Genomic DNA, 22138 nt, shown 5'->3' with positions numbered 1-22138 from the left:
GGAAGAACTGACTCTGGGTGGTGAACACATAATGCAATATATAGATGATGTATTATAGAATTGTACACTTGAACCCTATGTAGTTTTGTTGACCACCGCCACCTCAATACATTTTAATTCAAAAAAGTTTTAAAAATGTTAGAAAAGAAAAGAAAGCGCTGGAGAAGTCCTAGGTTAATCCTGGCTCTACCACTCGTTGAATGATCCTGCACAAATTCATTTTCCTCCCTGGGCCTCAGTTTCTTCATCTGTAAAATGAGGAGAGTTACATTATCTCAAGTGTCTCCTGGTGCTAGCAGCTGTTAAAAGAGGTAAAACCTGTCTCAACCCAATGTCTTAGACATCACAGGCACTCAGTAAATATTTGATTTCTTTGTTGTTGATTCTCCTGTTACACAGAAATCGGAGTTGTCTTGGAACGGTTTGACCAGAACAAGTAAAAGTTTAAGTCCCACTTTCTTCTCTGATTCCAAAGGCAACCTCATTCTGCTGTTTGTGACACAGAGAGGATGAAGCACTGAATTTGAAGTTAGAAAAGATGAACTCTGACCACTGCCATTTATTTGGCTATGGAACCTTGAACAATGATTTCTGAGCCTTAGCCTCCTCCCCATACCGGCTTTCTCTCAGCTCTTCAAAGGTGCTACATGCTTTCCTACATCAGGGTCTCCCCTCAACCTGGAATGTTCTTTGCCCTTTCTTTGCTGGACTAATTTCTACTTAGCCTTAGGGGTCAGCATAAAAAGTATGCTTTTTAAAGGAAAGTATTCCCTATTCACTTTCCTCACCCCTAGGGCACTCTTATAACACTTACTTCAATTGTTTAATTATTATAGCATTTATCTCATTTGTTACCTCAATTACCTACCGTCCATCTCTAGGACTACAAGCACCACAAAGGCAAACGGCACTGTCTGTTTTGTTCATCACTATATTCCTCAGTGCTTGGCTAAATACATGGCGCAGAAGTAGCCAACAAATATTCGTATGGAAGAATGCATCAACTGATGGACCTGCCTCTGGCCAGCCTTTGGTTCACTCAGAGAAAACCTAATCCACACTCCTGCAATCTTAAGATCTTTTACAAGTTTCTGAGGATCGAGGTTCAAGACAGGGAACCTATGTTACACACAGGTTAGAAAGTCATCAGAAATCATTTCAGCTGAAGAATTCTGGAAGCTAAAAAAACAAAAGGAAGGAACAGGATACAGTTCTACCCCTAGCCCTCCAAGAATAAGGAGAAAATCCCACACTCCCATGGTGAGGAAGTGACCCACTCGTGGCCTGGTCCTTGTATTCAGGATGGAGGAAGTGACTGTCTAAAGGCTGAAAGCCAGGAAGTGGGGGCACATATCCAGGACAGCCTCCCTCCTCCACTGTTCCCTCCTGCCACCTCTAGAAAGCTTCTGGACGCTGACCCTGGTCACCTAGAGGCTGGGCCACTCACACAGGTGGCTGGGAAACACAGGCAACAAATAGTCCTTGTTGCTGGGAGACAGCGGAGGAGGGCAGGAAGCTGCAGGGTGATGTGGGAGGTGACTGGGAGAGGACGGCAGGTCCAGCTAAGCTAACCCCGAAGCTACCCTTGCGCCCTTGGAACACTCTTCCAGGAGGTGTTTGGTCACATTCGTCTCCTGTCTGACAGAGGACAAGGGAGGACCCAGCTCCCATGCGAGGCCCATAATCCCAAGGGGTCTACCTTCCCCAAGAAGAGCCCACATTCACCTATTTCCTGCAAAGAGCCCCAAGACCCAGGGGACCACTGGCACCAAGATATCTGCGAGACATCTTGGACCCTGTCAGGAGGTGATACTCTCCTCCATTTTGCACCGCAAATTCAGAAGCCGGGGTAACTCGCCATCCCCTCACAATTGTCTCGAACGCTGAGGATCCCGTAATCCCTAAACTCCAAAACACCAAAACTTCACGTGAACCCACCCCCCTCAGCTTCCTGGGAAAGGGTTTTCTTTTTATTATTATTATTTTTTTCTTTTTAAGAATTGTTATGCGAGCGTGAGACAAGCTGATGACATATGCTGGGAAGCAAGCTCCCAAATGCTGTCCTTAGAAAGGGTTTTAATTTGGGAACCTGCCAGGTCGCCGCCAGGTCCACAAAAAAAGCTGCCCCCCCCGCTCCCCCCCCCCCCCCGGCAGAGCCAGCATCCCTTCCTCCCGGGGACCTCAACTCGCGGGAAGCCGCCCCACGTCGGAGTCTCTAACTTGCCACTTGGAGTCTGTTAACTTCGGCTCCCCAATTTCCGGAGCCCCACGGCCTCCGAGGCTCCGCGGTGCTCACCCCCCAAATTCTCCTCCTAAGGACCCGGGACCCATGGGGGTTCACTCAACCCGAACGTCCCCGAGGCCGCCGGCTCTCTTCTGGGCCCCGGCTTCCGAGGTAACGGCGGGACAAGATAGCGCGGCCCCTCCTTACCGGCTTGCGCGGCCATGGTCCCGGGGGCGCGGAAATGGGGAGGAGAAGGCGGGGACCGCAGCAGTTCCTCTCAGCTCCCGCGGTCGCCTCGGGCGCCGGAGAACCTCAGCCCCGGGCACCAGCGGGATGCGCCGCCTACGGGACCCGGGTAGGACCAAACCGCACCTGGCACCAGGGCCCGCCCGCCGACGCCCCACCCTGCCGACGTCCCGCCCCGGGGACCCGAACCGCCCTTCGCTTGGGCTTCGCGGTGGCCCTGGCGCCCCCTAGTGCGAGCTCTGCCTCCGTGGGTGCCAGAGCTGGTAAGGATGATTCTGCGCAGGCCGGAGGCCTCAGCACAGAGGACCCTCAACCCATTTTACAGATGGGGACAGCTGAGGGCCAGAGAGGACAAGTTCAATTATTTCAAAATGGCAAAGCTCATTAGAAGCTGAGCTGGGATGGAAAGGTCTCCTGACTCCCAGTCTAAAGCTCTTTAAAGTAGAATGTTTGGAATCAAGAATATGAATATGGAAAAACAAGGTCTACCCCACAAAATAGCTTTGGGGGGGGGTTGAGGGTGGACTTTTCTTAAAAGCTTCCAGTTCAGAGATGCCACTTCTCTGCGCCATTAAGATGTCACCAGTAGGTAATTTCTAAGTCAAAGATGGCACGGAGGTGGTGCAGCCACCATACCATGGCAGTTCCTTAGCCAGGCCAAGTAGGTATATAAATGAACTCAGCACATCAGATCTTCCAGTTTTTCAAAACAAGCCCCAAATTAGATATTTAGGTGAAATTTCCCACTTTTAAAAATGTTGGTAACATGCAAAAAGTCTAAAAATGCCATGTAGGCCAAAGGAAACACACTTCTGGACAGGATTTGCCCTGTGGGCTCCTCTTTATAGAGGGAGCACTGGACGAGGAGTTAGGACAGCACACTGGTTTCTGGAAGCTGCTAGCTGGCTGAGGGGCCCTGAGAACCATTTCCCCCCCATGGGCTTGGCAGGGAATTGGGGTTCTCCATGTGATGAAGGGTTGGCCACATCATCTGGTCCCTGAGGTCCCTCCCATCTGATTCTCTTATGCTGGATCTTTGGGAACTCATTTCCTTAGATCAGATTTAGGTCATGGGAAAAGTGATCAAATGACCAGGAAGGGACAGGGATGGGGCCCAAGGAAATAGATCATGACGCCTCCACCAAGGACATAGGTCAACCCAGCTGCCTCTGGTCCCAGCACTGAAATAAGCAAATATGAGTGCAATTCTCTTTCTTCCTACCCTGACCATTTAGTCCAAACCGGATGCAGGTCAGATTTTTCTCCTCTGGGTGTGGCAGGTGGCTCCCGATGTCCTGAGCATGCAGAAAATGCTGGGGGTGGGGATGGGGGTGGGGAAAAAGGGCAGCGGCGGTGGTGGGGGCAGTGTGCCTGACTTCTATTAATTCCTGGGAACCCTCTTCAGCAGTTGGCTTTAGTTTCTGAGGAAATCTCTGCTATGATTATAAATAGTAACCGTAAGATTGTGTACTGAATTAAAGTGACGGGGACCCAGGGAACTCTTCTGCCAAGCCACCTCATGGCTAGCATGTTATTTACATGTAAAGAGGTTACATTGTATTTTCCCAGACACCCAGGCACTGGCCTCCTTGGAACCAAGACCCCTAGCTGTCTTCCCTCTCCCTCTGCACCCACGTCTATCTCTTCTGCGTTTTCACTCTCTCTCATCCCACTTCTTTCCCTCCAGCCTCATGGTCTTCACCAGGAGGGTGTGCCTCCACTAAGTTCCTCCCAAGAAAGTTCAGGTAACTCTGAGAAATGCAAATTGAAATGTAAAGGAAGAGCACAGCAGTGAAGAAATGATATAACCAAGAGATATCTTTTCAATATGGACCCCCAAACATTCCAAAATCACTTGTGAACTTGAGGGAGACTTCTGGAGGACAGAAAAGGCCTGGGCAGGAAAAAGACCTACTGGGTTTCTAACACCCAAGTCCATTGTCCAGTTTACCTGACCATGGCTTGAGACCAGATCCTCGACTGACTCACAATCAACTTTCTGGAAATAGAACCTGAACCCTGACCACCACCTTCAAGTTCAGGATCTGCCATCCTGAGATCTGGTCTACTGGTCCCCAGCCAGACCTCAGTGCCACTACCGCTTGCTTCAAATTTAGCCAGTCTTTGGCCTCTAGTCTCTCTCCCCTCCCTGAATCATCCCACCTAAGATGGACTGATAAATTTTCCCGAATTATGTTTCTGTCACCTCTCTGCTCAAAACTTTCAATAGCTCCATTCTCTACGAAATAAAGGCCAAACCTGGCCCTCATGAGCCCTACATCTCACTCTGTGGTATCTCTCTCTACTCCATTCACCCCAGGACTCTTTTTCCTGAACACATTCTGCCCTCTTACCATTCTGTCATTCCTATAACCACCTGCAAGTACGCCCATGTTCTCTGTAATTTTGTTGTCCCATTCTGCCCAGAAGTGCAGTCTTGTTTTAAAACTTAGCATTGTTATTTTCAATTATACCATGTTGCAACCCCTATGAATTAATCTCAATCTGCACTGTCCAATGCCATAGCCATTAGCCACATGTAGCCACATTTAAATAGAAATATTCAGCTCCTCAGCTCACTAGCCACGCTGCATGTGCTTGATGGCAACATGTGGGTGGTGGCTGAGTTGGACAGTACAGATAGAGAATATCATCATGGCAGAAAATTCAATTGGACAGTAGTGAGTGCTGTTTTAGAAACTGATCAGTAAGGGCTGCTAACGACACAAAGAGGGACTACCAGACATTATGTGTCTCCTGATACAATGCAACAAGAAGTATACACTGCCATTTAGGACATACGCTTCTTACCCACCCCCCCAAAAAAAAATCAAGCGTGAATCTGGTCAAGCCTCTAGATCTAACAACCAATTTACAGGAAATACAAGAGTATGAGGAGCTTGTTAACACATACAGTGATGCAAATAGCAAAACTGAAGCTGTGGCAAACTCAACAGGACAAATGAACTGGTGTCTTTAACAGATAAACTGCAAGGGAAAGGAAAGAGATGGAAATGGAACTTATGGATGTAAGAGACTTAAGAGACATCTAATAGCAATGTATACATCTGATGTGGGTCTCAATTCAAACTATACAAAAAAGGGTATAGACAACTAGGAAATTTTGAACGACTGGATATATGACATTAAAGAATTATCGTTGATTTTTTAAGGTAGATAGAATGGTATTTTGGTTTTTTTTTAAAATCCTTATTGAGATGCATATTGAAATACTTTATAGATGACATATGACTAGAATTTGCCTCAAAACAGTCCAGGTAGGGGAGAGGCAGCAGTGTGAGCATGGGGAGGAAAGAGGATTGGACATGAGCTGATTATTGGAGTTGGGCAATTGGTCTGTGGAGGCTTTATTGTCCTATTCTGCTTCTATGTGTTTTGTTTTGCATTGGAAACAAAAACCCTGTTCTTTGGGCTTGAGTTCCTGGAGTTCCCTTACCTTTGCATTTCCTACTATATCTTGGCAGTAATCAACTTGGTAATTATTAGGTCAAAGTGTAAGAGGGGAATAAAGAGCTCCTTTCAGAGGGATGACCTGGAGCTCTGGTGTACTGAGGAGCCTGTGGCTGGGCCAGATTTGTAAGCTCACCATCTTCTATCTCACACTCTGCTCCTGACGAGCCTCATGGAGAAGCACACCCCTGCCAAGGGCCCACCTGCCCTGTCACGGAACATGGTGGAGACGCTGACAGTGAATGACCTGTGACTGTCTTCAAGGCTCTGATCGGCCACAAGCTAAGCTCCACTGGGCAGCCTGCAAGCTCAGGAATTCCACATACTTGTCAGGACTGGGGCTGCCTGTCAGACAGGTCACACGCTGGGCAGAGCTACGTACGAGGCCAGGCCTCCAGCCTACACCTCTCACCTCTAATTATCAATGGCTGTTTGAAGACTTTCATCCTAGTGTGACATTTCCACAGACACACAGGTGCTTCCCAGAGGCCAGACCAGTGTGACTACTCCCCAACCCATCCCTCTGACCTATGACACAAACAAGAAGTCCACAGCTCACAGTAATGTAAAACCATTTAATTCTAAGTCAAATCACTTTCACAACAGTGAAAATTAGTGACTGGTTAAGGTAGTGCCACTGTATATGGTGACATTTTTTGACTGTGGTTGGGACCTGGTCCTAATCCACAAAAGTGGCAGGAGCGGGGTGGAGGCCAAGAACATAAAAAACACACACAAAAGAAAGGCAAACTGCCTTGGCAGAGGGGCGAGGTGGTGAGCCTGCAGAGGGCTAGTGAGAAGTGGGCTCCGTATCGGAGCTGGGCCAGCAATCCCAAGTTGGTTCTCTTGCTCCAGCTCCTGGCAGAGGATGAGTCAAGACCTGTAAGGTTCAAAATCAAAGGGCATATGGCCAACATGACTTTGCCAACAGCTTCCTGGGATGCCTTGGCTGGTGGAGCTCTCCTGGACTCACTTCACTTTAGAGTCCAAGTGATTTGTCTTCCTACCCACAACCCTTCTTTTAATCTACAAACCCATTTCTGTTGGGCCCATCTGACTGAAGTCTTCTCTCCCACCACTAGGTGGAGCCACTGCACTGAGGGATCCCGCCAATCCTCTCAAGCTGACAACCTTCAGGGACCCCTCAAACTTTGGGGATTTCCAGGTGATAAAAAGAGCACTCTTGAATGGGTGCCCCCAAGGGTGTTTAAAATCCATTAGGCATACTATAAAGCTGGTGGCTTATTCCTACCAAATCGATTCGGCAAACAAACCACCTACTCAATACTTAATATTTTGTCTGTTCAAACACTGAACTCTGGCATTGACAGGTACAAGGGGAGAAGGATAAGGGCTGTGGAGAGGGGCTTCCCTCATCTTGGACAATAACGCCTTGGTTTCCACACGCTATGCAGAGCCATATCTGGAAAGGAACATGAGGTGGGGCTTTCTACCACTTGCTGGCTTATTGCTGGGGGTAAGCCAGAAACAGTGTGGACTAGTGAAATGACAGGCCCCATAGGAAGTCCATCTCCTCCCACTCTCAGGTCTCTGAGAAGAGGCTGGATTTCTAGGAAAAGGCCTGACAGGCAGAGCACGAGCCATTCCACCAAGTGAACTGTCCTCCTGCCTGGCACCACGCTCCCTCAGTCAGATCTGGAGAAGAAGCTTATGAAATCAATGAACAAATTGATTGTATCTTGGGAAGAATGATTTCCACAGGAAGACCCAATCATATCACCGTGCTGAGGCTCCCCAGGCCCACTGCCTGGCTTTATAAATCGTCAGGGGTTGCCTGCTCTGGAGTCACATCTTCCTTGGTTTTAGCACACACACAAGTTTTCAGGGGAGCCCATCAAGCCACATCAAAATTAGGGTCTTCCCCCTTTCCTGCCTCCTCATTGAGGACAACTTGGCTTCTGAGGAAGGTGGTTTTCAACATGCAGCTGGACTGCTTTGACAAAGCCCCCCATTTCCTTTTGGTGGGTCTTGGAGAAGATGGACGCAGAGCTTCTGCAGCCTTGGGGACAGGGATGCTTGTGCAGTTATTCCCGCATCAGAGCTCTGAATCCTACCAGAGTCCCGAATGCAGGGCTTTCCTAATGCGCAGCAGTCAGTCCCGGCTTCAGCAGTAGTCTAGGCTGTGTGCCCTCCAGCAGAGAGGAAGATATGCATAGTTTTGGGGGAAAACTGATGGAAAATCTGTGAACAAAGCCACATGTATCCAGAGATCATCTATGCCAGGAAACAAGGAGGTCATTCAAGCCACTCTCTGGGGCCAAAGACACTGAGTGCAGCCCAGAGCCAATAAAAGATCTTTGGGTCTCTGGTGAATTCATGAAGCGACTCCAGCTTCAGCTGCTGCAATTATCATCTTTATAGGACAGCAATTTCTTGCGTCTCTGTTGAGGAGAAGGAGGAGGAGGAGGAGGAAGACAGAGAGGAGGGGGAGGAGGGGAAGAGGAAGGGGAAGAAATAGGACAGAGCAGCACTGGGATCTGGAAGAAGAACCTCTCTGCATGAGGAGCCCCACTCACTTCGCAGGCCGCTTACCAAGGGGTATTTCAAGAGATGAAAGAAGGTTACAGTAAGTACCAGTTGGTTCATCCCTTTGTTTTTGTAAGATTAAACTCAGGTGAAATTGTACCGACAGTTTCTCTCTTCTTGCCTCTTTGTGCAGAGTCAGGATCTGCTGAGCTGGCTGGAATAGGATTTCATGGTGTAACCATGAGATGACTCAATGCCAAGGTCTAAGGTTATAGCAAGGTGTTTACGGCAATGGCCGTACTCCAGGGTCCTAGACAGCTGGTCTTGAGCCCCAAAGCTCAGATGGAGAAGCAAGACTCCTTGATGTGTTACTGACCCCACTGATTCCATGGGTCAGAATTAGCCAGGAAACCGAACATCACGAGTGGGGATGGTGTGTCACCAGTCCAGAGGTCCTGCCTTGGACGTAGGCCGGAGACCGGGAGCCCAGTATTAGGCAATTAGGAGCCAGAACATGATCACCAGGGCCACAAACAGGAAGAGGCGTGACAGGAACTGCTCGTCCACGTACTGGGGCGTTCCAGGGACAGCTGGAGACACGGGGAGAAAAGAGGCTGTCAGAATGCTGCAGCTATGTACAGTGCCCGTTCGGGCCAGACATCAAGAGCACCAACCTTCATCTCTTTACAACAGAATCTTTCACACTAAAAAGATTTCCAAACCGCAGATAATATCAGGCAAAATAAAACTGGAATTATGAAAACATGTGGAATAATATAACAATGAGGACAAGGTCTCCAATTTATCCTAAGGGGGTTGGGCCTGCAGGTACAAATAAAGTATAAAACTCTCAGAGGGAAAAATAAAAGCTACTGTTTGTTAAGCGCCTGCTGTGTGCTAAGTGTTTTGTACACACATTATTGTTTGGTGGGTATTATCATTCCCAGTTTCTGTAAGGAGAAACTGAAGTGCAGGTCTGAGGTGATCACCAGATGCTGCAGTTCAGAACTGGTCGCAAAGCCCCACAGTTGTCCTCTCCGCTTCTCTGCACAGACTTCTGAGGCACAGAGTCTCTAGATTCTGGCACTAGGAGTGGTCTCAGAGAGCCACGATGGAGGGCCTTCCTTTGCCAGAGGACAGAACCGTGGCCCAGACAGGAAAAATGTCCTATCTCGCTCACTCCCTAGCAAACTGGGGGCAGCAGTGGGCTGAGAACCTGGGTCTCCACGCCTCTCTGCTCTGAGAAAAGCCACCATATAGAGCTCCCTGTCCTGACTACCAGGGAAGGAGAGTTAAGAGAATAGAATCTACATCCTGCTGGGCAAATTGTACCAAACACAACAGGGTAAAATTGTGACTGTAGCAAGAGGATAAAGTGATCCAGAGTCCAGCCTGGTTGTGGAACTGTTTACCTGGGCAACCCAAGGTGAGCCTTGGACCTGGTTGGAAGGAAGCAAGCTACCAGGCAGCTTCCTGCTGCCTCCGTGGGGCCCTGTCCCTCCTTCACAGCAGAGCATGCCCTGCCCTTTGGGGTCTCCTTCCTCAGAGAAAACATGTGAACAGAGGAGAAACCTTTGAGGCAGATGAGGTTAAGCAAGGGTATTTCCGAGATCTCCTGGTGTTATACTACTCCCCAGTTAGGTGCTCTGATGCTTCATGCAGGCAGGCAGTCAACAAAGACTTACTGATTGCCTGCTATGTGCCAAGCACCAGGGTGGGGGCAGGGGACAACTAGGATGGCCCAGGAGTGGGTTACTGTCCCTAGAGCATAAGCTCCTGGCCAAGAACCATGCACTGGTGGTCCTTACTGCGCTAGCAGATAGAGGTTCCAGTGGCTGCAAGCAGAGCTCAGCCGCCCACGGCAGCCTGCACGCTCCATGGTAAGCGTCCTGGGTGTCAGACTGTGATGAGAGGACAGGGTACCCAGCTCACTGCCCTGCTCTACACCAAATGCAGCCAGCACTCTCAAGCTGGTAGGGGCAGAAAGGTAGCAGCAGGTGGCAGGCTTAGGCAGAGTTTCCAAAGGGCTAAGGTTTGGGACCAGCCACATGTGTGTCCTGAGGGAAGCTGGACAGAGATGCCAGAGAATTCAGAGGTCCTGACTCCTTGTGGGTCACCTTGCCCCTCTGGTCCCCAAGGGTCAAAGTGGGGGGTACATGTGCAGGACTAGGCTTTTCCTCAGCTGGGTACGGTTTACACTTTTTCATTTTATGGGTCTGGGGTATGTCTTGGGAAACATTACTGAGCATTTTCTGATTTGCAAAGCAGAGCTAACACGTCTGTCCCATAGGCTTATCATGAGGACCCTGAGTTTGTAAGAGAAAGCCCTCTCAACATTATCATCAACATGACTATCTGCACTCGGAAAAGTTTGCTAGCATATTTTTAAAAGGCTGATTATCTATGTAGTAACAATTATTTGAAACCTATACATGCCAGATTCCAAGGAGCCTTCAAGGAGGATTACCAAGGGAACAGGATCTTACCTGGAGGAGGCCGCCCATCGTTTATGTTAAATGCCGTGGCAAATATCCCAAAGGGAAATGCCCCAATTCCAAAAGACATCTGGAAGCCACCATCTCCAAATCCAAATCCTTGAAATCCCTGTGTAGAAAAAAATGCCATTAAGTAGAACAAGCAGGTTTCTCCTGCACCTGTTAAACACGTCACTTTACATGTGGTATCCACCTCTCCTTCCTACCCTCTGCCACCTGTTTCCAAAGGGGAACATCTTTTCCTCCCATTTAGACTCCAACACAGAGAAATCCTGCTGGATGCCCTGCCCTTCTAGCCTCCAAGGGTCCCAGCTAAGGAGTTATGAATGCCAGAAGGAACTGGCTCTGACCAAAAGTAATACACTCTGTTGATGCAAGTCAGGCTTCTTAGAGCTCCAGGTTCTTTCCCAGAGTCCCAAAATTTACTAGCCAGTATATTTTTCTACATGCTTTATAACAGCAAAATTAGCAATACCTCTTATACCAAATTACAAAGGCACATCAGTACAAGCTACACATTATTGGTGATAGCAAAAAAACTGCAACTCTAATTAATTAGCCAACAAGGGCGGTCATGATGCAAATCTTGATCCATGCTCTCTAAAGACCATTACACGGACTCTGCAGCAACACAGAAGAACTCTGGGACCAACTTATCAGATGAAATTGTTTGAACACCACGGTGACAAGCACATGACAAGACACTATATAGGTATGTGGACAAGAGATGGGTAAGTCTTTTCCCTTAAAATTTTCTTTTAATACTGTTACAGAGAATTTTAAAAGTTCAAAACACCTTTTTTCTGATTATAAAAGCGATACACGTTGTTATAAGAAATTCACACACTACAGGAATAACTGACAGAAAGTTAGCGGTCTGCTCACGCACCCTCCATTTCACAGCCCCTCCCCTCCAACAGCCACTGTGGGCAGCTTGGTGTGCCATCCTGAGCTTTCCCCTATACATGTTCTCTCACATGAAAAGACGCCATGGGCCTCGTGATATTGTGCATAAGTAACTCCCATTTTCTAAGTGCTAACTCTGCCCGGCACCATGCGAAGCAGTAGGACACAGAAGTCACAATTCGTACACTAGCATCACCCACGTTTGACAGATGACTATACTGAGACTCAGAGAGGTGAACTAACTTGACCAAAGTAGTAGCGCGCAGAGGTTAGATCTAAAACTAAGTCAGTGTGACTTAATTATTGTGCACATCTTACAAAGTACTTCTCTCCCCTCACAGGCCTCGGTAGATCTTTAGAACACATTATTAAAAAATAACAAAAAGAAGAAAAATGACTGGGCCAACTGCTCTCCGCAAACAGCCTTCATCTGTGAGTCCTTCACAAGTCATGCAAGTGACTGCTCCCTACTTCGTACAGAGCAGCCGGGCATCCAGCTCCAAACTTCTTGCTGCGCGGCACTACCTACTACAAAGATGCACGGGCAGTTTAATAAGAGGGTAAACCTACACGAAGGAAAACAACCAGTTTCCATCTCGATGGAGAAATGCCTCCTACTCAGAGCCAGCATGGCTGAGAGTCTGAGGCTCCTGGGACTAAGGCTGCCTTACCCAGAACGGTGCAACCATTTCATCAGGAACCACTACTTCATTCAGTGCAATCCCCACGGCTGACCCCCAGGCGTCCGTTTTAGCAATGTCTATACAATCCTGCAAGTCCTCACATTTGGTGGGTTTATGTTCCTGGGGCAGAGTAGGCAAAAAGCATCACTGGTGGCTGCAGGTGCTTATAAATGCTAGAGGTACGCACAGCATTTATCAAGGCCCGGGCTTCTGACTTCCTGGGGCCTCTGATTCCTGGGTTAAGAGCTAATGCTCCATTGGGAACCAGAGCCTGTGAAGGGTAAACTGCTATTGCCTCGTCATCAAAAGCAGGGATTTCAATACCAGCCAGATGTGCGTTTCAGCCCTGTCTGTGAGGTCCTGGACAAGTCACTTCACCTACTAGGTCTCAGTATGCTCTTCTGTTAAATGGCTGATGTGAAGCTTATACGAGATTGTGCATATTAAACCCTGTATATATATAGTTATTCTCATATAATAATCATTTGACAACTGTTCATTGACATTTTTATTGAGGGTAATCTGGAGATCAGACCCTTAATTTCTATCAAGATCCCTGACTCAATAATCCTATCCCTGGGAATCCTAAGGAAATGCCATAATTCAAAGGAGAAAAAAAAATATGTGCAAAGATGGTCACTGTAGCATTATTTACAATAGCACAATCTGGAAGTAAATACAAGGTCCTTTGATATAGAAAACCTACATTATAAAGCATCGATAGTCAGTGGATTGTGGCTTTCAAAAATAATAAAGAGGACACTACAGAGCATCATGGAAAATATTGCCAAAATTAAAATTTAAAGCAGCAAAAAACAAATGGTGATGGATACATAAAAATATATATACACAGGCATACAGATGAAGAGAAGATGGGGAAATAAAGAGATACTTGTGGGATTCTAGTAGTGTAAATAAATATTTTGCTTTTAAAATTTCTTTAATTTTTTTTTTTTAAGGAGGTCACAGCTCACCATGGCCCATGGGGGGAATCAAACCGGCAACCTTGGTGTTATCAGCACCTCTCTTTAACCAACTGAGCTAACCAGCCACCCAAAATTTCTTTAATATCTTAACAAGAAATTTTTTTAAAGACTAACGTCTGATTTAAATGTGCAAATTTTTGGAGCCAGCAATTCTACTTCTAAGAATTTATCCCAGTGAAAAAAAAGGATAAAAACAGCTAAATGTCCAACAGTAGATTAAATAAATTATATGAAGTCTATACATTGGACATTAAACAGACACATAAAATATGACTGACGTGCTGAACATCTCCCTCTCTCTGACAACGTAAACTCCATAAAGGCAGAATCTTTGCTGCTGTGTTCACTAGTGCCTAGAATGGCAGCCAGACACACAGAAGGCACTTATATAGAAAATGAATAAAATTTTAAGAGTTACAAAACAGGAGCCAAATATTGTAAAAACTAAATAAAGATGTGTATTATACATATTTATCTATAAAATACACATACATAAATAGATCTATAAAATTTCTATGTGTGTATAGATAATTATAGAAAAATACGAAGGAAAATAGACTAAAATGTTTCTATTTCCCCCCTCTTTTCCATACTTTACAATTTTCCCTTTAGTTTTATAATCAAGGAGGAAAACATAGGGCCAAGAGAGAAATTTCTAAAGCCATGGGCTCATTTCTAAAAGCTTCTCTGAGAATTTTCCTCACCCCTCTGTTTTCCGGCTCTGGCCTCTGTCCTTGAGGACGGGGAGGGGTCTTCTCTCTGAAACAGAAACAGTGTAAAATAGGTTTATGACAAAATGCTTTGAGTTGCTCCCCAAGTAGAGTGGGGATTCTTCACCAGGGCCATGCCCCCTTTCCTGCCCAGCTCATGAACCTATGCCAAAATAGACCAGATACTAAATAACTCTTTGCTCTGCCTACAATTGGTTTTTCCTACCCATGGAAAACCAAGCAGAAAATCAGTTTGTTACAAGATGCTCATCAGATTGCATTCAGCCTACTCCTCTCAGAGAGCCCCACTCGGACTGGTTATGAATGCCAGCCAGACACCTTTCCCTGGACCTGTGTCATACAGGGGTCATGGATATAAAAAATAAAAACCCCAAATCCCAACTGAAACAGAGGATGGCCTGTCAGCAGAGGGGGCTGAGATTTAGGGCCTCTCTGATCTGGCCCAACTAACTTCAGCTTTATCGCCCAGTCCTCTTGGGCAAGCATCCACACTATTCTTTTTGACTCTGGGTCCTGGTCCTTTCCCTCATTCATCCCACAAATATTGGACTGAGGGCTCATTACCCAGCATGCACAAGGCAGGATGACACTAATACTAAGACTGATAACAGACTACGCTTGAGGTGTTCATGGTTTAAAGGAAGCTACAACCAATCAAAGCTACAACCTTTCCCACAGTGTGGGAAAGGAGTTCTTTAATAGAATTTAGTATGAACTAAAAGGGATGGGAGCATGGGTGAGAGCAACTAATGTGGGGAAGAAGGGCCACTTCAAGGAGAAGGTAACTTTAGGGTTGCTCAGTAAAGATGAGGAGAAGTTTGAGGAGGTGGTGGGAAGAGCTGGGGAGGGCAGAAGAGGCAGAAGGAAAACAAGTACAAAGAAAGGCTCATGAATGTGAAAGGGTAAGTCCCTTTAAGAGAAGTCCAATATGTCTGGGCCCAGGGTAGGGTGGGAGTAGGTCTGAGACAGTGCTGGGGAGTTTATGGGGTGGGATAGGGTACGTGTGTGTGTGACACACCAGGAAGGGCTCTCAGTACTTGTGTTTGTGTCAGAATGTTAGACCCACCCACACCTCCATTTCCAGAAATCTCAAACTCCACAAAGCCTCACAACCCCCGTCCCCTCCTCCCCTCATACTTTATACATCATTGTTGCAATAACCCCTCCTTGCAGACTCTCCTGCTAGACAACTGCTTCCCAGACTGCTCTTTACAGTACTTCACACGCGTGGCACTGTGATGCCTTGTGTGCTGCCATGCCCAGCACATTGCCTGCCCACTGGCAGATGCTCAGTGGAGATCTGCACTACGCTCAGCAAGCGGCAATCTGGCTCCCCTCCCCTCCTGACTGGCTCCCATCTGGATCCCAACTGCCTCAGAACTGAGGGTCTACAAGCACTAAGTAAAGGGAGGGGTGAGTCAGTGCTGAATGGGAGTGAATTCATGTCCAAGGGGAGGAGTGGGTGTGGGAGGTTCCCCAAGGCCTTACCTGGGGTCCTGCTGCCCAGTGCTGCCCCTGCCGTAGAGGGGGATGACCTTATCTCGGCTGATCCCAGCTTTGCAAACTGGACACACCTGTCTGTTAGGTCTGGTCTCCAACCACTGCAAGCAAGAGAGAAAAACTCAGGAAGGGTGCAAGCCCACCACAGAGCAGTCAGAGCCAGCAGAACACGGACCAGAGGCCTGAAATTGGAAACACCAGCACCAGCACGGAGTACCTCAAGGAACCCGACTCTCTGACTCCTGCTCCTGCCACTCAATCAATATTTACTAGTAGTGAAATCAAAATTGCCTTTAAATACCATCATAATTAAAAGCTTCTTCATGCTTCGTTCTCTCTAGGGGCTCCCAGCAATACAGTAGAAAGCAACTGCAAGCCTGGAGCTACGTCAAAGGGTCTGACAAACCCAGCCTCAGGGTTTAGGCTGTGGGTGTAGGTATAACGGACTTTAAATCTCCACCTTCTCCGATGGACCAGTTTTATTACCCTGGCAGTCGGATACTTATTTTGGTGTTTTCTCATTTGCACAGCATTTCCTCAACAACTTTGTGTCCCAGACAGTAGCATCTGGACGTAAGCTGACCATTTTCCAGTGATTTACAATGTGCTAAAGTATAGATTTTGCTCATTACCTAAATCTGCTTAGCGTTTTTTATGTGCTTTCACTGATTTTTGCATCCTACTACTTCTTCCAATATTAAAAACACCAGAATCCTGGGTTGGATTTCTCAGGCTCTTTCACTAGTTACATTAAAAACATTTTGTTTAACTTTCTTAAAAACAAAATAAAAATGATAAAACATGTTACCTGTAGTGTCTCTGTAGACATTAAATAATTTAATATACATATTCTCAACATTTATCTTAGAATATAAATTTCATTTTTAGACCTAATGATACAAAGATTATTATATAAATGTGTATCGAGGACTTCGGGGCCAAGAAGAAGGAAGCATTTAATGATTTTACATCCTATTTCCTTTATGTTACTGTCAAAAGCTCCCAAACTTCTATGTCATGTGCTCTTCATAAATTTACAGCAGATATGTTCCACCAGGTTCCACTGGGGTTAGCGTGCACAGCCCCAAATGTAGCAGGAACCCCTCTAATTTCCCCCATTTTCTCCCATCCAGATTCTGAGGCTCTACTGGTCCGGAACGTCATTCCTAAACCACCTACTATGTGGGGCTCTACTGCCAACAACCGTGGTGACAGCCAGCTCTGTGATTATTCACAGCCAGTTATAAATGCCAGGCCCCGCTATCTCACCAAAGAGCAGCTGAGTCTTGGTGATACTTAACTGTTTTTTATAATAATCTAAAACTGAGAAAACAGACACCCCCATCCTCACAAAAGCTCTCTGTTGAGACCAAAAAAGTTTCCCTCTTAACATTTTCAAGACCTTTAAGGGTATTATTGATATGATAGGCGGTACTTTTTATAGAGGCACAATCCCAAAACTAAGAACCTAACATCCTATCAAATCCAATCCAATTACAAATAAGTAACTGAGACCCAGAGATGGAATGGCCTGCCAAGGCCACAAAGGCCATAGGTAGCAGTCAGGGCCATCCTGGTATTACGCTGACCCCTTGTTTCATCAAGTGCTGTCAGTGAACAGGTTTGAAATGGGGGTGGGAGGGTAAGCCAGCAAATGAGCCCACAAGCAGGGGAGATTGCAGTTTCTGACTATAGTCTCCTGAGACCAGGGGTCTCTTGTGCAACCATAGCTGATGAAAGACAAAGTAAAATGAAATGCGTCTTACCTGATGTAAACACGGCCAACTGTCAGAGTCCCCAGGGCAACCCGTCATCCAGGAGAAAAAGAAAGGGGGAAAGGAAGAAAAATGCTTTCATTAGTAGAAACACTGAGGTGGGGGCATAAAAGTGGGAAAACAGGATCAAACTGTGAGGCACTGGCACCCCACTGAGGATCTGAGGGGACCATTGGTGCCAGAAATTAGAAAAGACTGGGCTAAAGTCACAGGAAAAATGAGGCCACGGAGATAAGATGCCAATCTCCAGCCCTGAGATCCCACTGCTTGTGAAGACCCTCAGGTTGCAGGCCATTTGAGACCCAGCTGCTTTACAAGTCAACCTCTGAAAGAATCCAACGAAAGCTAAGGACGCTCGGTGCAGAAAAACTCATGGGGGCATTCTCATGCTCTCGTCCACGCATGCAGGCACACACACAGACTATTTTAGGGTCAATTTCAGTGGGTTCATCGCCTCTACGGACTCACAAGGAACGTGTGGATATAGATCCAGTTTAATAAAATCTTCAGGCTGTCCGCAGCCTTGAGAGCTTGGCTGGCAGTAATAGCTTCCAAGTTCAGATATACTGTAAGAACACCTGTAAGTAACAGGAAACTTAGGGGTGCTGCTTGGCAGAAGGGGCTACCTTCAGCGGAGTGAGTTACACTGCAGAGGTTGGGACTCAATCTCTCATTTTTCAAACGAGGAAACCAAGCTCAGAAACATGAAATGATTTTCCTGTGACATCAGGACTGAAAAATAAGTCTCCTGACTTACAGTTTACTGTCCCTTCTATCACTGGGTGCAAAAAAAAAAAAAAAAATTTACAGAATTGAAGGAAAAGTCACTCTAATGCCAGATTTTGAACTTCTGTCTCTCAATTCATTTATTTTACTAACAAATACCTACTGCACACCTACTTAACGTGCCAGGACAGTGGAAAATGTGGATATGGTTTTTGTCCCTCAAACAACATGTCTCCTCTAGCTGAATAAAATTTGGACTCAGAGGATAATTCCTTTCCCAATGCCTGACCACAGTTTAGCCTCACAATCTAGATACACAATCTCCCTGGACATACAGATACCTGACATCTGACTCCAATACTAACCTTGCCATGCCGTTCCAAACGGAGCCAGGACACCCTAAATCATGGCTACTTCCCTCAAAGGCAGTCGGGGCGGGAGGGTGGGGCGAGGCGCGGAGAAGTAGAGGTAATTTTTCCTCTGAGAAAACTTCAGGATTATAACAATAATGATGATCAATCCATTTATTAAGCAATTATTGTATGCCAGGCTGTGACTGAATAGATTTACTTTTGTTTATGTCATTGGATAGTCACACTAACCTTTGAGGAAGTGCAATTTTACAGATAAGAAAACTGGGGAACAGCGACAATAGCAGATTTGCCGCTCCAATTAGAAGCATCTGTTTCATTTTAGAATCTGTATTCTTTCCATTGATACCCTGACTTAATTCTTAATTTTGTCACTCATTTCAAGTCCTGGTTTTATAATACCTCAATCATAAAACTGGAGTATCTCCAATTTCTAGGAGAGGGCTGATGACAACAGTTTCTGCATAAAACTTAATAATTAGGGCAAGAGCCTCCAGGTCAAAAATCTCTGCCCCACTCTATTCATTCACCAATAAACTTGTCATTTCCACTGTTGCCCAGTTAAACTCCTCTAAATATTGCTCAAACGATCCTTTCTTCACACCACTTACTACCCAATAGTTCTGGGTCCTACTCAGTCAAATCTGCGTTCGAGAGTCTGGCCTAACCCTCCCTTAACCATCTAACACCCCCCAGCCCACAGCACTCACTCAGGGAGTTAGCTGAGGTACAGAGTAGCCTCAGGGTCTCAAAGGAACCCAACAGTGCTTGTCCCCAGAAATTGACTGCCTTGGGGTGGCACACACTCTTTGCCTTACCTGGCATTCTCACCCTCCTATTACCCCAATTCACCCTTCAAGGTCCAGCTCAAAACTAAGAGAAAAATAAATAAGATCTCAACATTCCCTCAGATTCTCAAGAGCCAGGAGGGGCTTCTGTAACCACTGAGGCTGGAATGGACTCTGACTCTGCCACTTCATTTTGATCTACTATATAAAATGTGGTAGCAATTATTAGGATCAGAGCTAACACAATATTTACCAAGTGCTCTTCTAAGCCTCATATTTCAAGTCATTTAATGCTCACAAACAACCTATAAAATGAGGCAGAGTGTGTACAAGTACCTTGCCCAAGGTCATCCAGTAGGAAGGGGCAGAGTCGGGATTGATAACAAGGCAGTCTGGCTCTAGTCCTCGCTCATATGCATTGTGCTCCACTGCCGCTCGGCTCAGCGCAGTAAGTGGCACATAGTAAGTGCTCACTAAATAGTGAGTGTCATTACTTTAGAGATGGGGATACGGAGCCCAGGGTGGGGACGGGATTTGCCCAAGGTCACTCAGCTCAGCAGCAGCAGAGCTGGGATGAGGACCCAGGTTGCCTGCCCTTGGGCCCGAGTGTATCAGGACCCAAAGGGGTAGGAAACCTCCAAAGCTGGCCAGGGCTACGAGCTTTCGAAACGTGGCATTATGCCATTTGGGGAGGCAGCAGGGGTACTGACCAGAAGAGGTGGCCGCACAGGCTGATGACGGCGTCCTTGGCTGTGTCCAGGCAGATGTTGCACTCGAAGGTGCTGTCTTGCCCTCCACTCTCACCAGCACCATTGCTGCTGCCGCTGGGCCCTCCTGCACTGGAGTTCTCAGGGGATGCAGAGGCCGAGGGCCCCTTGCTTGCCATCTTTGGCTGTCAGCAAACTCTTGAGTGAAGATTCTCCCCAGGAAAAATCCTGAAAGGCAGAGAACCCTTGACTGCCCATTTCTGCAGCCCACTGCCCCCGGCTTCCATGCCAATACCCCCATCTTCTCTCAGCTCTAGAAGTTCAGATTATGACTGAACTCGAGTAGACGTCCCAGGAGCTGCAGAGGATGACAGTCGTGGGGCATTACCCAGAGAGCAATGACTCAGAAACTTCCCACGGACACAGCCCAGAATGTACCACACAAATACACAAAGCAGCCTCCAGACTATTCCAAACAGGACTGGGACCCTGTGTCACTGTCTTTCCATTCTCCCAGATAACCAGCCGAGGTGACAAATACATTCACAGGCTGTCGTCTAACGTTGGACAGCCTCTCTACTGCCAGGTGACCCTGCTCAGGCCACAAAGTTTATGACTAGTATATGCGGGAATATAAAGAAAACCCTGTGACTCTGCAAGGTTTGGAAGCTAGGAAGGACCAGAAAAGTCATCTGGTCAAATGTGTTCCACACTGAAATCTGTTACATTCCGCCTTCTGCCAGGTCAGAATACCTCCTGTCTTATTTTGTCTAAATCTATCAACTTTTTAGCCTCAATACCTTTAAAGAGGAGACTTTTGACACTGCTGAAAATAGAAAACCAGTGTTACTTACCGTAAGTGAAAGATAAATATACATGTAATGAAGGAAAGTCTCTTATCCTCATACCACCTGAAACCATCTGGCACATTCATACGAGGCTATGGGCAAACTTGATCTGGTCCAATCCCCTTAAGAAACTGGCTACCTGACTAATGTGGAGCTGAGACTGGGACCCACGACACCTGGTCTGTATTTAAGCCACTGTGCCAGCCACCAATGTTGTTGTTCACTACCACCTCCAAACCAAAGAACCTACCAGGCGCCGAACAATGAGAACTAGACCAACACCAAAGGCTACTCAGAAATCCTGGGTGCAGATTAAGAATCTGTCAAGAGCCTGATCTGACCACCGTCACCTCTCAGAAATTCCAAGTAGGGAATGCTGGCTGGTTACCCGTCAGAGAACTGGAGGCTTGGATGCTGGTCCCAGCCGATAGGAGTTTTTGGGAACCTCCCTCCCTTCTCTCTGGGCCACACTCTTCTCATCTATAAACTGCGGCACTGGACTATATGGTCTCCTAGGTGCCCTTTCCAGCTCTGAAACTGTGTCTCTCCAGGTCACCTCACCCACTCTCTCCAAAGCAGGTAGCCCCCCCCAAGTCTGGGACTCACCAGGGGAGCACCCGACCACCACCCTGACTTCAGCTTCCAAAGTACGAGGCAAGGACCCCAAATCCACAGTCCTCTTAGACCAAGAAGCCTTCCCACCAACTCAGGACTCTGGGCTCACGAACACCCCTCACCACGACAGCAGCTCAGTGACAGGAGGGAGAGGAGGGCGGCTCACTGCCACCTTTTCATGCAGTTACATCATTTTACGTAATGTCCCAGAAGGACGGCTGGCTGCCAACAGCACTGTGCCTTGCTGGCCTCGGCTCCAGGACCTTCCCCAGGACCCTGTGCTTCCTCCTCTCCATACACATCTGCTCTCTTCCTCAGGATGGAGGCTGCCTCAGTGTGGCCTGTCTTTGTTCTTCTAGCTCAAGTACCCAACACGTTTGTCGTAAAAAAAAAAAAAAAAAAAAAAAAAAAAAATCTTTTAAAACGAAGGACTGAGTGTACAGATGTGGAAAGAGAACCATACAGTCGGGTTCAAGGACCGATCTTGACAATCCTGACACAGCACCAACAGTGAAGCATTCCTGCCTTAAAACTAAAACAGACTCTGACCAAGCCTCTAAAATGAATTACCCATTTAGA

The 22138-nt window shown here is 46.9% G+C and overlaps 2 protein-coding genes across 4 annotated transcripts in view; both read right to left on the bottom strand.

Moving 5' to 3' along the window:
* The window catches only part of LIMK2 (LIM domain kinase 2), a 57125-nt gene extending 51597 nt beyond the window's left edge, over positions 1 to 5528 (bottom strand). For both annotated transcript variants that reach the window (XR_013992532.1, XM_081037750.1), the window contains exon 1: positions 2432 to 5528. Coding sequence is in view for 1 of the 2 variants with exons in the window: in XM_081037750.1 (XP_080893876.1) it covers positions 2432 to 2447 (16 nt within the window). In the remaining variant the exon portion in view is untranslated. The remainder of the gene's footprint in view (positions 1 to 2431) is intronic.
* A 968-nt stretch (positions 5529 to 6496) lies between these two features.
* RNF185 (ring finger protein 185) overlaps positions 6497 to 22138 on the bottom strand; it is a 31192-nt gene continuing 15550 nt past the window's right edge. Inside the window, exons 2-7 of one of the 2 annotated variants that reach the window (XM_081037753.1) lie at positions 20100 to 20324; positions 17496 to 17514; positions 15718 to 15830; positions 14203 to 14257; positions 10915 to 11032; positions 6497 to 9018 (exon numbers count right to left, since the gene is read on the bottom strand). In XM_081037753.1, coding sequence (XP_080893879.1) covers positions 8921 to 9018; positions 10915 to 11032; positions 14203 to 14257; positions 15718 to 15830; positions 17496 to 17514; positions 20100 to 20275 — 579 coding nt within the window. In that variant the 5' untranslated portion in view covers positions 20276 to 20324 and the 3' untranslated portion in view covers positions 6497 to 8920. Of the gene's footprint in view, positions 9019 to 10914; positions 11033 to 14202; positions 14258 to 15717; positions 15851 to 17495; positions 17515 to 20099; positions 20325 to 22138 lie in introns of both variants that reach the window. The other variant, XM_081037754.1, reaches the window with a different exon arrangement.

Source organism: Rhinolophus hipposideros (genome assembly GCF_964194185.1).
Source record: "Rhinolophus hipposideros genome assembly, chromosome: 24".
Classification (NCBI taxonomy): Eukaryota; Metazoa; Chordata; class Mammalia; order Chiroptera; family Rhinolophidae; genus Rhinolophus; species Rhinolophus hipposideros.
The sequence above is the reverse complement of the archived record's forward strand: the minus strand, read 5'-3'. Positions and strand labels throughout refer to the sequence as shown.